Here is a 13,955-nt window from a genome sequence, read left to right as displayed (position 1 = left end):
AACAGAAATGTCTTACTCAGACTTTCTTCCAGATTACGCAACATAACAGTCTACGTCGTGACGCATGCACTTTTATTACTAATCAATATGGATACACGGTATGTGTCCTCGGTCTTTGGATTTTGCTTATGTTATTGCAACAATGCTCTATTGAATAGGTTGGGTTTATATGTAATTTTAAATTCATTATTCTTCACACCTGTGCAAAGTATAATCTGATTGGCATGTCTGGCGAATGAATAAGAATTTAGCTAACTTCTTTTGGTGTTCCCTTGTTAAAGCATCAAGCGAAACGCACATAGGGGCACAACATATATACTTGTAGTGCTCAGTAATTAGAGGTACTTATTTTGAGCATTTGGCTACATATCTACTATCATTATAAGCAAGTATGATTTCACGTAAATAGGAATTTAGTCTACTTCTTTGGTGTTCCCTTGATAAGGCATCAGGTGAAACGTGCATTGGAGCACAACACATACCTGTGGTGGTCAGTAATTTGTTGTACCTATTTTGTGCATTTGGCTATATATCTGCTATCATTATAAGCAGATATTATTTCATGTAAATTGAATTTAGTTCACTTCTTCAATGTTCCCTTGATAAAACATCAGGCGAACCACGCATTGGAGCACAACATATAAAATATACCTATGGTTTATCAGTAATTTGTTGCACTTATTTTGTGCATTTGGCTATATATCTACTATCATTATAAGCACATATGATTTCACCGAAATAGGAATTTAGTTCATTTCTTCAGTGTTCCCTTGATAAAGCATCAGGCGAAACGCACATTGGAGCACAACATATATGCTTGCGGTCAGCAATTTGTTGTTCTTTTTTTGTGCATTTGGCTAAATATCTACTAGAATTCTAAGCACTTATGATTTCCTGTTACAGTTTGCCATTTCGCACACGTTCATCTATGTAATCTTAATACCTCCTCCCCTTGTAGTGAGCTGCCTTTTATTAGTATGTATCGTCCCTGTTTTTATTTGCTTTTCATTTATATATGATGGAATAAAGTATTAAACATAGACTATGGAGTGCTGTGTACCTTTGAGACTATAAATGGTACAGCAAAAGGAGAAGGAGAAGAGAGAAAGGAACAGAGATGTCTCTATTACTGAGAGTTCTCCAGAGATTACAGCTCTAGAGTACGAACTGCTGCTCGAACAAGTGAAACACTGAGCACTGGGGCATTTAATGGGCAAATGTAAAGGTTTTAGCATCAGGGTAAGCAAGCACTTCTACACTAAATGATAAGAAATGTGAGACAGAACAATGACAAAAAGCTTCTAGAAGCAAGTAATAAAGGCAGACACAATGCATCGTGGAAAAGCGACACGTTCTGTTTGTTCTCAGTGCCGGTAATAGCATAAAGGCAGTTCAGACAGCATACTATTTCTCCTGGAGTAAAACAGATTTTGACACTTAACCTTTAAGGGAAAGCCACGATTGCTTAGCAACGTCGTATGCCGCCTCTGTGTGGGGCTCAGCGGTAATATGTCAGCCGTAATATGCCAATACCTATGTGCTCACTTCTGAACACAAAAGCTCTATTCCTAGGTTAGTCCTATTTTCCTGCACTTTTGAGAGGTTAAATATATTCTCTGCACAGGAGTAAACCGTAAAATGCCCTGAATTTTTCCCCCACGACTTCATCATCTCAGCAGATCCACATTTGGATCCACACCTATTGCTGAGCAGGACCCTAAATCCTGGATGACCCTAGTGCTTGGCCCTAGATAGGGAGGGATGAGCACTGGTCAGGCCCCACTACAAACTAAAGACAACAAGGGAGACAAAAAAAGGGGATTAACTTAGCTTGAGCAAACACCAGAGGAGTAAAGTCAACTGCCCTTCAAGGGCACCAGAGAAGAAACTAGCCGACTGCTAGTGCTCCAAGCCTGCACAGAGGTACATAGAAGTATCATCGGCGATTGCCTGGAGCAAACTGAGGGTTTTTAACTCCCATGCAACGGTGTGTCAATCAGCACCAGTAGGAGGGAGGTCGCCGCTGGGTCTTAAAGGAAGAAAAATTAAGAAGGTGTCTGCAATGCCAAGCGCAGTGACCTTCTACAGCCAGATCCAGAGAGACTGTCTATTACACCTGACACACCCGTGACAGTGTGTCATCAGTGTTTTCCATAAGTGTTTTGGATCAATGTGTCCATTTTTACAACATCAGTGTCATGTGTGTTTTCCATGGATGAACAAATAAATAAATTACAAAGCTTCTCCTATACTATGCAATGATAAACACGGACAGCACACGGATTGTTCACTGCTGCCACCCGTGTGCTGTCGGTGTTTTTCACGGACGCATAGACTTATCTGTGATGCAGGAGAAAACCGGACCGGTCTCCATGAGTTTTGAATGGACACAGTGTCCATCCATGAAAAAACACAGACATGTCTCCAAGCACCATAGATTATAATGGGTACCTGTTCTATCCGTGAAAAACATGGATACAACACGTTTGTGCAACATGGATGCGTGAACGAGGCCTGAGAAAGTGAGTGGATCACAAAGAAATAAAATACAAAGCAATCAAAATGTCATATACAGCCCAAATGGTGCCAATAAAAACTACAGATATACCCACACAAAATAAAAGTCTTCACCCAGCTCCATCAATGGAAAAATAATTAGTTATGGGTCTCGGAACATATCGACAAAAACCCAATTTTTTAATTTTTATTTCACAAAGTTCGGGATATAAAAAAAACAAACAAACAAAAAAAAACCCCAAAGAATCAAACAAAAAAAACTATACGCTGTCAGATTGTTTTTACTGCACAGTGAACACTGTAAAGACTTTGAAGATGAGGAGGAGAAAACTAAAGTGCAAAAGAAAAATTTGGTTGTGGGGTTAATTAAGAATACATTATAGGGCAAACTTTAATGCTTGAGATGTAGAGGGAAGCTTGTACGTGCCTATGGGACATGCCGGCTATAACTAAACAAGTGCATAGAGATATATGTTGCCCATTTGATTTCACAGGAATCCAAATATATGGAATAGAGTGGGAATGACGGCTCTGAGCACTGCTTTTACCTGTGTATTATATTATGTCTGCTGAACAGCTACAAGTTACACAAAATGCATTTATCTACAATATATTAAAGTGGCATCAAATAAAGGAGCGATGCCGAAAAGCCTCCGCTAATCTACAAGGAGGATGATGTCTTTAGTTGTTTTTTTTTTCTTTTTCATTTCTTTTTAAATCAGATGTTTCCTTGGAAACCAAATGCTTTAAAGAGATTTCACAACCGTTTTCATAAAATCAGATATTGCCTGGGCTTTACAGATAACGTGCTGGGTAGACTAGGTGAGCCATTGGGAGAGACGGATTACACTTTTATTTATTCTAGGATTGACCGTGGTTTTAATTATTACATTTAAGGTCATTTTTTTCCCAAAGAAAAAGAACTGATTGCAATTAGTCCGTTTAGTTATGGATATAAAGAGAATGTGATGATCGACAGGGGCTGCGAGGTTGGGACTAGCGCTAGCCATACATTGTAGAAAGTAGCTGGCCAAAGATTGTTAAGCTGGGTCTAACCGGCGACTTTGGCCGCGACACGGATCGGGCTGCCAAAGGTCGCTCTGTGCAGCTGCTACACTGCAGATAAATGGGGTCACATTTAATTTGTTAGTTACATATAGAAGGCTCTCTTAGCTTGCACCTGTTCACACCTGATTTTCTGTTTGGACATGACGGCCAGTTTGTTGATATTTATCTCTGTAAACAGTCATTTAAACAACCGATGATCAGTAAAAGTTTAGTGTTCGGTGGTCGTATCGTGCCGTTGGTTAGACCATGTAAACGGACCATAAGTCTACAAATCTGCAGCCAACAGATCACCCCTTAGCTCCTCCATGATATTATGCTCAATGGGGAGAGGGGAAAAGTTTTGTCTGTTGCATCCAGCATCTCTTTGGGGAAGCAAAAAGAAAAAAAAAAGGATTTCCATTGTAGACTAATGCAGTTTCATGTAAATGTCAAAACAGGACACGAGATATTACACTGATGATATTGTTCCAGGAGAACAATGGAAAAGGTAAAGTCGTCTCCGGCCAGTAAAGCAATACATACGTCTCTGACTCATGTTGCCCATGGGTTTAGGCGACATGAATCACACAACAAGCTCCCAGTAGGACATAGACACATCATACCGCACTGGAGACCTTCTCCTATGTTTCTGGATGAGACAAACCATTTGATCTAGTGCAGTTTTGGCAACGCTGCAGCCACCAGTTTTCTGCAAGTAACAAGCAGGTGCAGAACCAGCTAAAGCAGCAACAAACTGCAAGTAACCTGCCCACTGCATCACGTATCGGAGCTTCCAGGGTCACCTCTGAGGATAATCTTTGGGAAGAAAGTTAAACAACACTCAAATCTGATATTTAAAGAGACAACACCTTTCACAATGCGGCCTCTGGAGCAAGTAGATTTCCTGTGGTCTGGCTTCCATTTAGAGCGGATTTTGACAGGAAAAGCTGTGGAAGCTGCAGGGAAAATGTATCATTACTTCAGATGAATGGCTGTCCTTGTAATAAAAAGGAGGGCCAAAGTGGGTGGTCACATCAGATTCCACCAAAAATGCTGGAAAAAAGTGCAACACTCAGCACTGTTTTTGCCGTATGTTGGACACCATATTATTGGCAAAGGGGGTTCATTGGACAAAGCTGGTGTCCGTCATGTTATGGATCTGTCATGGACATTAATTTATTGTCTTTTTGTCCCTATGAAGGAACAGACACCGGGAATACTAGCACAGATATAATCCCTAACACGACAAGGTAAATTTTTATTTCTTCCCATTTTTTAAATCGCCATTGGGAAAGCTTATACAGTCACCAATACATCTGTCATAGAGGGGTTTACTTAGCTTTGCAAGGGTCCTGAATGGTAAAAAAAAAAAAACCCTAAAAAGGTAATATAAGTAGAATTATTCACCCCTACATTAACTCCTGCAGGTCCTGTTCTGATTATCTGATCCCCACTAGTTTTTATTTCCTAAGAAATAGCCGGGAATGCCCACATGGCCAATCACTAGCTGCAATGGTGACCCACCTCCACGACTAATTGGCTGATGGGGCATTTCCTGTGTGCCGGGACAGAACCGGGAAGTAGTGACCTGGTAAATTTAGACACAGGAACATGGTTTGGCAAAGGGGAGTATAATTTTTTTAAACATTCTTTAAGGCAGAATTACTACACTCTTAAGTTTAGGAAAGTTTAAGTATAGGGAGAGACCCATCAGTCTAGCTTGGAGGGCGGAGAGACCCATCAGTCTAGCTTTGAGGGCGGAGAGACCCATCAGTCTAGCTTTGAGGGCGGAGAGACCCATCAGTCTAGCTTGGAGGGCGGAGAGACCCATCAGTCTAGCTTTGAGGGCGGAAGACCCCCATCAGTCTAGCTTTGAGGGCGGAGACACCCATCAGTCTAGCTTTGAGGGCGGAGAGACCCATCAGTCTAGCTTTGAGGGCGGAGAGACCCATCAGTCTAGCTTTGAGGGCGGAGAGACCCATCAGTCTAGCTTTGAGGGCGGAGAGACCCATCAGTCTAGCTTTGAGGGCGGAGAGACCCATCAGTCTAGCTTTGAGGGCGGAGACACCCATCAGTCTAGCTTTGAGGGCGGAGAGACGCCGGCTGGGTTCTGCCTCTTGGACTACTCACCTTATTCCCAAAAGCACTCTCAACTCAACTACAGTGTTTCAAAGTAAAACATACATGTTTATAATGCAGGAGTCGGTTTCCGATTCACTTGGTTCGGGCAGCATAAAGCACGTTTAAAGTGGTTATTGGGCACCATCTGCTGACATTACCGCTTCGGAAGTAAGTGGTGATTGTGACATTACGGCCCCACAAATCTGCCAGGGTGCGAGCAAAATCTGAAGGTATTGTGCTCAGATCCTATACTAATGAACAAGTGATACCTGTCGACTGTGTAAGTGTGTGTGAGGGGGGGGGGGGAATGTGACGTTATCGGCACTGCTCACTTCTCATGCAATTTATTCAAATTTAGCTAAATGGAACCAAAGTCAAAAAGTAATGGACTTCTAGAAACAAGTATACTTCAGCTGTAGCCATACTCAATATATTGCACCAGGCATGCAATTTTTTGTTGGGACAATGTTCATACCCTTAGGTGGTTTCTGAATACATAAATAATGCTGCCAGATGCGGAGGACATAGGCATTATTTCCACTGATAATATGTTCCATCCAGACCAGCTTTATGGATGAACACCTGCATGTGCAGCCTTGTTCCATAAATTAATGTCCAGGAGACCAACTCTACTGTTACATTATTTTAGCTTTCTTTAGACTTTCCTCCAAATTTTCCTAACTTTGTTAGTTTACTTAACAAAAGGACTTTTTGGCTATATGCTAAACTGAGATCTATACATCCAAGTCTCAATAACGATGTCATGATGCCTATAATATGACCTGATAATGCTAAACGAATAAGCTCAGGTAGACAATTATGTGGACGGAGGGGCATTCAATAGCCACTGGCAACGCTGCCTGCTTTTTAATCATCCTCAGAGTTGTTTCTCAGGCTATATAGAGTCACCCTCTTCTGCTCAGTGACTTCATCTTGTAGTAGCCATTATTATGAGGAATAGCTTTGAAATGTTTTTTTTTGGGGAATGAACCAAGAAGGCGACTGGTTTTATTTTGGTCAGTTCCAGTAACTGTAGATTTCATTCATGGCGGCATATCACTATTTTAGGACCACTTATATTGAGCTTTTTGCAATAGACATGGTATGGATTAAATACATCACGAAAAGTGTGACAGACAAGAACCGCACATCCAAATATTATGCATTGATTTACAGCGACTAAGCTAAATTTTGCAAATTGAATAGGAGGTTCTTAGTTATCATTTTGATCAAAGTGTTTAAGCCCACTGCCATGTCATAGCGACCTCGTTATTGAGTCCTAACACATCAACCACTGATGCCGTAACACTGCACCAGCAAGGGAAGCCATCCACGTGCCCAATGGCATCTAAGTTGACAGGCCAAGTCCCCACGGCTTTGAAGACCCACTTACAAAAAAGGTTGCCAGTGGGCTTATACACTTTGATCAAAATGCTAACCAAGAAGCTCATGGTAATTTTTTTTTACGAATTTCTGCTTAACAGCTGTAGTTCAAAGTAGAATATGCAGACGTGTGGACTATTTCTACGTTTTTTTTGTTTTTTGTTTTTTTTTACAGAGTATTAGGATGGAGCAATGCTCCCCAGACTCAGGTATAAATGTCCACAGTAAGCATTACCATGAACAAAAGCTACTTTATGATGGTGAAAGTGCTGGCAGAAGTCAAGTAATGAGTACGGTGATTCATCAAAATGAAATAAGCAACTACATTGTGCGATCAGGCAAAAACTCAACAACCAAGGTGCAAAAGCTGAGAGCAGGTGCGCTCATTGATCACTTGCATGGGTGAACAGAAGGTCACCATCAATTTGGAAACAATGGAAAGCCATAAACATGTGGTCACTCCGGAAACCCAATGTTTGTCCACAATTTGCACCTAATTACAAACTATGTGATGTGTCAAAATAAAAATGAAGTAATAAGAGCTCAACTATTGGGGTACATTCCCATGGGGTGAGAGCGCAGCTGATTCTCGCATGGACTGTGTGTGTACAAAATCCACTACATATTACGGTTGTATCGTTGTGAATGAGGTTTCATAAAACAATGTTTATTTTATTGCAGAGTTTACCATTGGCAACGAAGCAAGTTCGGAAAATCTGCACCGTCATTTGCAGAGGTATTTACCATCGTGGATTTCACCGCTTTTTCTTTTTGCTGTGCAGATTAAGTAGTGGGAAGATCCCGTTGGAATGTATACTCGGGGTTAAGCCATGTTCACACGTTCAGTATTTGGTCAGTATTTTATATCCGTATTTGTAAGCCAAAACAAGAAACGGAACAGTCAGAGGAAAAGTATAATAGAAAAACGTCACCACTTCTGTATTTATCACCCAATCCTGGTTATGGCTTACAAATACTGAGGCAAATACTAGCCAAATACTCAACGCGGGAACGTGGCCTTATGACCACACAGGGAAGAAGAGTTGAAAAGGGTGAATTTACGGCACGTCTGCAGTATTTCCGCAACAAAATCTGCTTAACTTTCTGTGTGTCTAGTGCTGAAAATTTTCAGCGGCAAATAAATCTGCGTCAGATAAATCTGATGTGCATGTACCCTAGAGCCATGTTCTTAAGTTCCGAAATGCTAATTTGTTTCTGCACCAAAATAATTGTGTTTTACCGTTCTTTATGCATTTTTGAAGCAGCTTTTATAATGCTTTTTAAATACAGAAACCCTGAAATTCTGCAAAAAAATATATACTAGTAGTAGTGTTTTCTTTTTATATGTGTTCTTTTGGGTTCCCCACCAAATCCAAAGGGGAAAAATATCCTTAAAGATACACAGTGGGCATGCGTTACAATGAAATCACATCCACTTTGCTTGCACTGCTAAAAGCAGCAAATTTTCTGCACAGAAAAAAAAAACCCTAAGTGGAACATGGCCTTAGGGTTCTTCCGTTTTTCTTTATACAGTGGATCTGGCTGCAGCAAATCCAATGCAAATTGGTGACAAATCCACATCAGAAATTGCATCAAAGTCCGCATGTAACACATGTAGATTTTGCAACGTATTCACTGTAGCCAAACCCCACGGTGCAAAAGTCGCAAGGAAAAAAAAATGCAACATGGAGAAATTGCATTTATTTTTCTGCTGCTAGCTGCAATTTTGAGAAATAAATACATTTAAATGGTTTCTACAAACTAAAAAAAATAATTTGCCACAAGAATAAATACACAGAAGAACTGCAAGGATATAATGTGACCTCTCCACATTCTCAGATCTTGTCTCCTGTTGTGCTAATCGTTCCCAGTTTTTTGCACGGCCTTACACCTCCTAATACCGTGACACATGCAAGGAGATCATTTGAGAAAACCTTCCAGGAACCTTTAAACGCTCAATATTCATCTGCCTTTTCTTGATCCCCTGAAATCAGTCAGTGCCATCACTGGAAACTTGCCATATAAATATGCATTAAAAAAAAGCATTGGGTAAAGATCACAAAGATTCCTTGTATTACTAGACTTTTTTTTATTATTTTATTATTAAATATATAATGTGTACAGTGAAACTGCACAAGGAACGGTCAAAAAACAGCAGCAAGCCGGATGAACTATAGATTGACGGTGGAATAAATGTATAGCAGAAACATAGTTCATTTAGCAGATTCTAGGGGTTTTTTTTGCATGGGTGGTGAAATCACCAAAAAAATAAATAAATTAAAAAAAAAAAAAAAAAAGGTCACTGCTTCTAATTCTGGAAGGAGCCGGTCTGACAAAAAGGCTCAATAACATCTGAATGGCCTGGATTGCAAAAGCCTCTACTTGGAAACCAGAGCCACGTCTTTAGTAAGACTGATCAATAATTACACGAAGCATATACGATTACTTACATATAGGACATGAATTAAATGTCTCGTTACCGCCACTTCCGGTTGGGTATATCGGAGACGCTTCTTGTCTACACAAAAGGCTAAAGAGATCTAATTTGGAGATCGTTAATACCCATCAATTATAGATTAAAAAAAACATTCATAGCAGCTCAGATACGAGAGTTGATAAGTCATGTCTTATAAGGTATTTCAGAGGAAAAAGGCAGCTGGCGTCTCGGGGATGGTGGGAACTCGCCGTACCAATCGCAGAACACTTCAAATTTACACAGGCTTTTGTAAACTCTTAAAACTATTCAGTCAATGACAGTAGCTTTATGCCTTCTTATACTGAACCGGTGGAATAATAAAAACACACAACGATAAAATTAAACTTAAAAATAATAATTAAAAAAAAAAAAAATACAGTACTTTGAAAATCAGCAATTTGGTCACCTTCGGGTTAAGTAATAGTCCGTCACTGCGGTTAGGTAGCATAGCCTCGGACAAGTAATCTTTTTATTTTCCCAGCAAGGCAATGAAGACAGTTTAAATTGAGAGTGATAAATAGAAGTGACCTGACATTTCTGCAGAATGTCGGCATTAATTAGCTAATCTTAACCAAAACGGACACCTTTTTTTATTCTTTGATACTCTGCTCCCCTCTTGCGCAAGGCATGACTCATTTTTTGACAAAGGTGCACAGAATTGCTTGCTCTTTGCATGTCTGTTCGGATCGGAGTTTTATTGGTTCACATTTCCAACGCAAATCAAAAACTGAAAACAATGTAAGCCAAAATGAGGTGTTAAAAAAAAAATAATAATAATTTGGAGACCTTGAGAAAGCAGCATCCTGGGGCCCGGTGCCGGTGTGCTCCTAAGCATCTGATTGTCACTAGAACGACTTCATATAGAACAGGAGTTAGCACGTTTTCTTGGTTTAGGTTCCCGTTCGTTTTTGTCTTTAGAACACATACACGGTGAACATATCGTTTCTGACAGCCTCCGAAGACCGAGGCGGAAAACACTGTTGGACAAGCTGTAGATGACACAGTTACAGAAACTATTGCTAATGGCCAACCAGGTGGTTAGAAAAGACAAGGCAGGGTTTTCCAGCGCCCGCCAACTCTCCAATAAAAAGTATATAATGTATGGGAGCCATAGCATATAGAAAACGCTGGTGATCCGGAACAAGACCATCGCGTAGCGTCGATCGGGGCTGTGACCAGGCCCACTTTCTCCAGTTGACTCGGCTTCATGACTGGGGAAGCGGGCTCGGCGGTCACTAATTTCTTTGGTGTGCTGTCGACAAATGCGGAAGATGTGAAAGTATGTAAAACATATAACCAGGGCGGCGGGAGCATAAAGCAGGCACACAATGAAGCCAGTGAAGTAGGCACTGGTATGCCAAGAAATGGCACACCACTCAAAGATGTCCCCATGGTAGCCAGGCTTACCCCAGCCAAAAAAAGATGGCAAGAAGATCAAACATGAATAAATCCAGATAAGAATGATGCAGAGGCGCAGTCTGCATGGTGTTACCAGCTGGTTGTAGGAAAGCGGCTTGGTGATGGCCAAGTATCGATCCACACTGATGAACGCTAAACAAGCCATGGAGACGCTTTTTAGCACAGAAATTATGTAGCCAAACACTTGACACGTCAAAGATTCATGGACCCCCGTGGAGTAGTGGAGAAGGGATAAAGTGGGAACCAAGCAACTGACTCCCACAAGCAAGTCTGCATATGCCATAGTCTGGATGAAATAGCTGGTGGTGTAATGGTGCAGTAACGGGGCACAATGAAAGACGAAGATGACGGTCAGGTTCCCGGTAATTATCAAGAAAGTCAGCAGCACAATGATGGTAGTTTCCAGTATGCATATGTCCACTGAATTGTAGTGTCCAACCCCTAGCGGACAAGGGTGATGCTCCGAGGAGTTCAGGAAGAAGCCACTTGTGTTCAATGTCCTCCAATCAAGCAGTTGTGACTGGTTCATGATTTGTAATGATGGTCTCCAGGAATGAAATTCTAAAGGGTGGTGGTAAAACGCTGGTCGGGCATGCCAGTCTTACATCTGGGCAAGAGACCCTCCACTTCTGAGCCTCAGTACTTCTTTCAGCATGCTCTTCCATCAGTATGACCTCTTTCCAAAGTCACTCATTCCCAATCCATAAAACGCGTGGTTATTCCCCGAGCTCATTCACCTTTTCTTCTCCAAGGTTGGAATCGAGAAAAATAACGCAACACCCAGCAAGGTAAAACTTAGGAAGTGAAAGGTTGCTGCATCTCTCTCAATTGGGCTTCTGGAATCCATTCTTAGCAAGCACAGTGAAGGGCTGCTAAAGACGACAGCTCCTGTATCCTGTATCATTGGTGAAGAAGACTACGAATAAAGAGAAAAACATAATATAAAACAGATAGAGGGAAAAATTATATGAAAAGCCTAATTGAACAAAAAAAATATTTCCATGAATCATGTCCCTTTTTTGCTAAGAGAGCAAAGAGGTGGGGTATAGGGTGGCCAGTCTATTCTCCCGAGATAGTTTATCTTTAGACATGAAAATCTGAATTAGGAGGGGGGAGTCAAGAGGCATCTTAAAATATCTCAGCATCTCAGGCCAAAGTAGCGAAGAGCACAAACCATTTAACGGATACGTACTAAAACGAGAAATCCTGCATGGAAAATCTAATCGCCTACTCATTAAGCATCCAAACCTATACGCTCAATGCAACCTTTTTCTTTCCCTTGTTAATTATTACTTGTGTTCAAAGGTGGCAAATCGTTTGCAAATCGCTCTTGCATTTCCCTTACAACCTTTGTGACCTAATTTGCAACACACATAGGGGGAATAGTAGTAGCAGCAGCAGCTCTCAATGTAAAATGCCCAAGAGCACACCCATTTCCTATACATTACATCTCGGCAGAGATCCATGCAAAGATGGAAAACCGATATCTCGAAAATAGCCTTCCCTCGTCAGGCACACATAGTGCACATCAATTATTTAGCAGTAAACTTTTAGTAAGTCGTCAAAAAAAACTTAACGTTATCTGAGGCTGGTAGTCAAAAATTGCCTTTACCCTTTCGGATCAGTGTGTAATCACTTTACCTCTCCTTGGGGATGTAAATGTAAATCAGCGCTGAAAGCGTTAACCGGAGACCTACGGTACTACGTTTCCTAGCAGATATGTGAATAGAAAAGGGCACGAGGGACAAATGCATTCTCGCTTAAACCCAAGGTCACATTGTCCTCTTCAGTTTGTGGAGTTGAAGTTCGCTGGATCTTCGCTCAGCCCACCTCTATTGTCAGTCCTTTTCCTAAATAAATGCAAACTGTCAGTGTCGGAGATGTGCCAGGGAGGTGGGAGGCAGCAGCGGAGATACCATCTAAAGGAATGCCTGCTACAGCTGCACAGCAGTTTCCGAAAAAAGATGAAAAAAAAAATGATAACAAAAATAAAACAATTCTTCATCGTTACTCAAGTTATCCGAGTTGCTCTGCCTACATCCTTCTCTCCTGTGAGCCAAGAGGACCTGCTTGCTGCTTCTTCTCCCACCTTTATCTCCTCTCTGAAGCTCGTGTCACCACAATAATAAAACAGATGAACGCTTCTCACCTAAGGCTTTCCTGCTTTGCAGCTAGGCAGTCAACTTGGTGCTGAGGTCCAGTTACAGAGAGATGCTTCCTGCGCGGAGGCTGTCACTATTTCTCACATTCTCGTTCTTCCTTTTCGCTCTCACTCTTGCATTATTACTGCTTGCACCTGAGCCCCCTGCTCCTCCTCCTCTTCCTCCTCCTTTTTTATTTTTCTTTTCCCCTCCCATCATCGCTCCACCATCACCACCACCCCCCCTTTCTCCCAGTCAAAAGCTGATGCAGGAGAGCAGAACGTCGGAAAGGTGACTCTGTCTTTCTGTCCCAGCCAATGGCAAATGCCGGTTAGACTTGTCACTAGGTAACAGTTGCCAAGACACAAACGCATACGGTCCTAATGACTCAAAACTGTCATTAAACATTACAAAGTAACGAAAAACCAAAAAGAACTCTTCTTCTTTTCCTTCTTCTTCCCTCTGATACATTCCGGTTTGCAAGACACAAAAATGATCGAAGCACTCCGGGAGGTGGGATACCACCTGCAAGCTTTTTGTAATTGTAAGAAAAGATGAAATGATAATAAAATAATAATAAAAAAAAAACGAAAAAAAAAAAGCTTCATCACAAGTAGTCAGGATTTTGTGACACCGAGACTTAATGTGTAACCATCCAAACTAACAAACAAAAAGAATACAACTTCTCTAGTTGGAGCCAGTTTGCAGGAACGTGAACCACGCTGTCACCGGCGTATTAATTATTAATTACAATAAAACAGCAGTACTATAAAACACAGAAAAGGAGGCGGACTAAAACAAAACAAAAAAACAAACATTTACAATCAGCCAATAAAAGCGAGCTGGAAATT

General features: G+C 41.2%; 2 protein-coding genes across 2 annotated transcripts in view; both read right to left on the bottom strand.

The window, feature by feature from the left end:
* Positions 1-13,955, bottom strand: part of RABGAP1L (RAB GTPase activating protein 1 like) — a 344,846-nt gene that overhangs the window by 177,911 nt on the left and 152,980 nt on the right. The gene's annotated exons all lie outside the window — the stretch shown is intronic.
* GPR52 (G protein-coupled receptor 52) lies at positions 9,147-11,700 on the bottom strand. Its single transcript, XM_073643403.1, has one exon. It carries the CDS (start codon positions 11,490-11,492, stop codon positions 10,401-10,403), a length of 1,092 nt encoding a protein of 363 aa, XP_073499504.1. The 5' UTR covers positions 11,493-11,700; the 3' UTR covers positions 9,147-10,400.

Source organism: Phyllobates terribilis, unplaced genomic scaffold (genome assembly GCF_046119375.1).
Source record: "Phyllobates terribilis strain yellow unplaced genomic scaffold, ASM4611937v1 Scaffold_8__6_contigs__length_399053987, whole genome shotgun sequence".
Lineage (NCBI taxonomy): Eukaryota > Metazoa > Chordata > Amphibia > Anura > Dendrobatidae > Phyllobates > Phyllobates terribilis.
The sequence above is the reverse complement of the archived record's forward strand: the minus strand, read 5'-3'. Positions and strand labels throughout refer to the sequence as shown.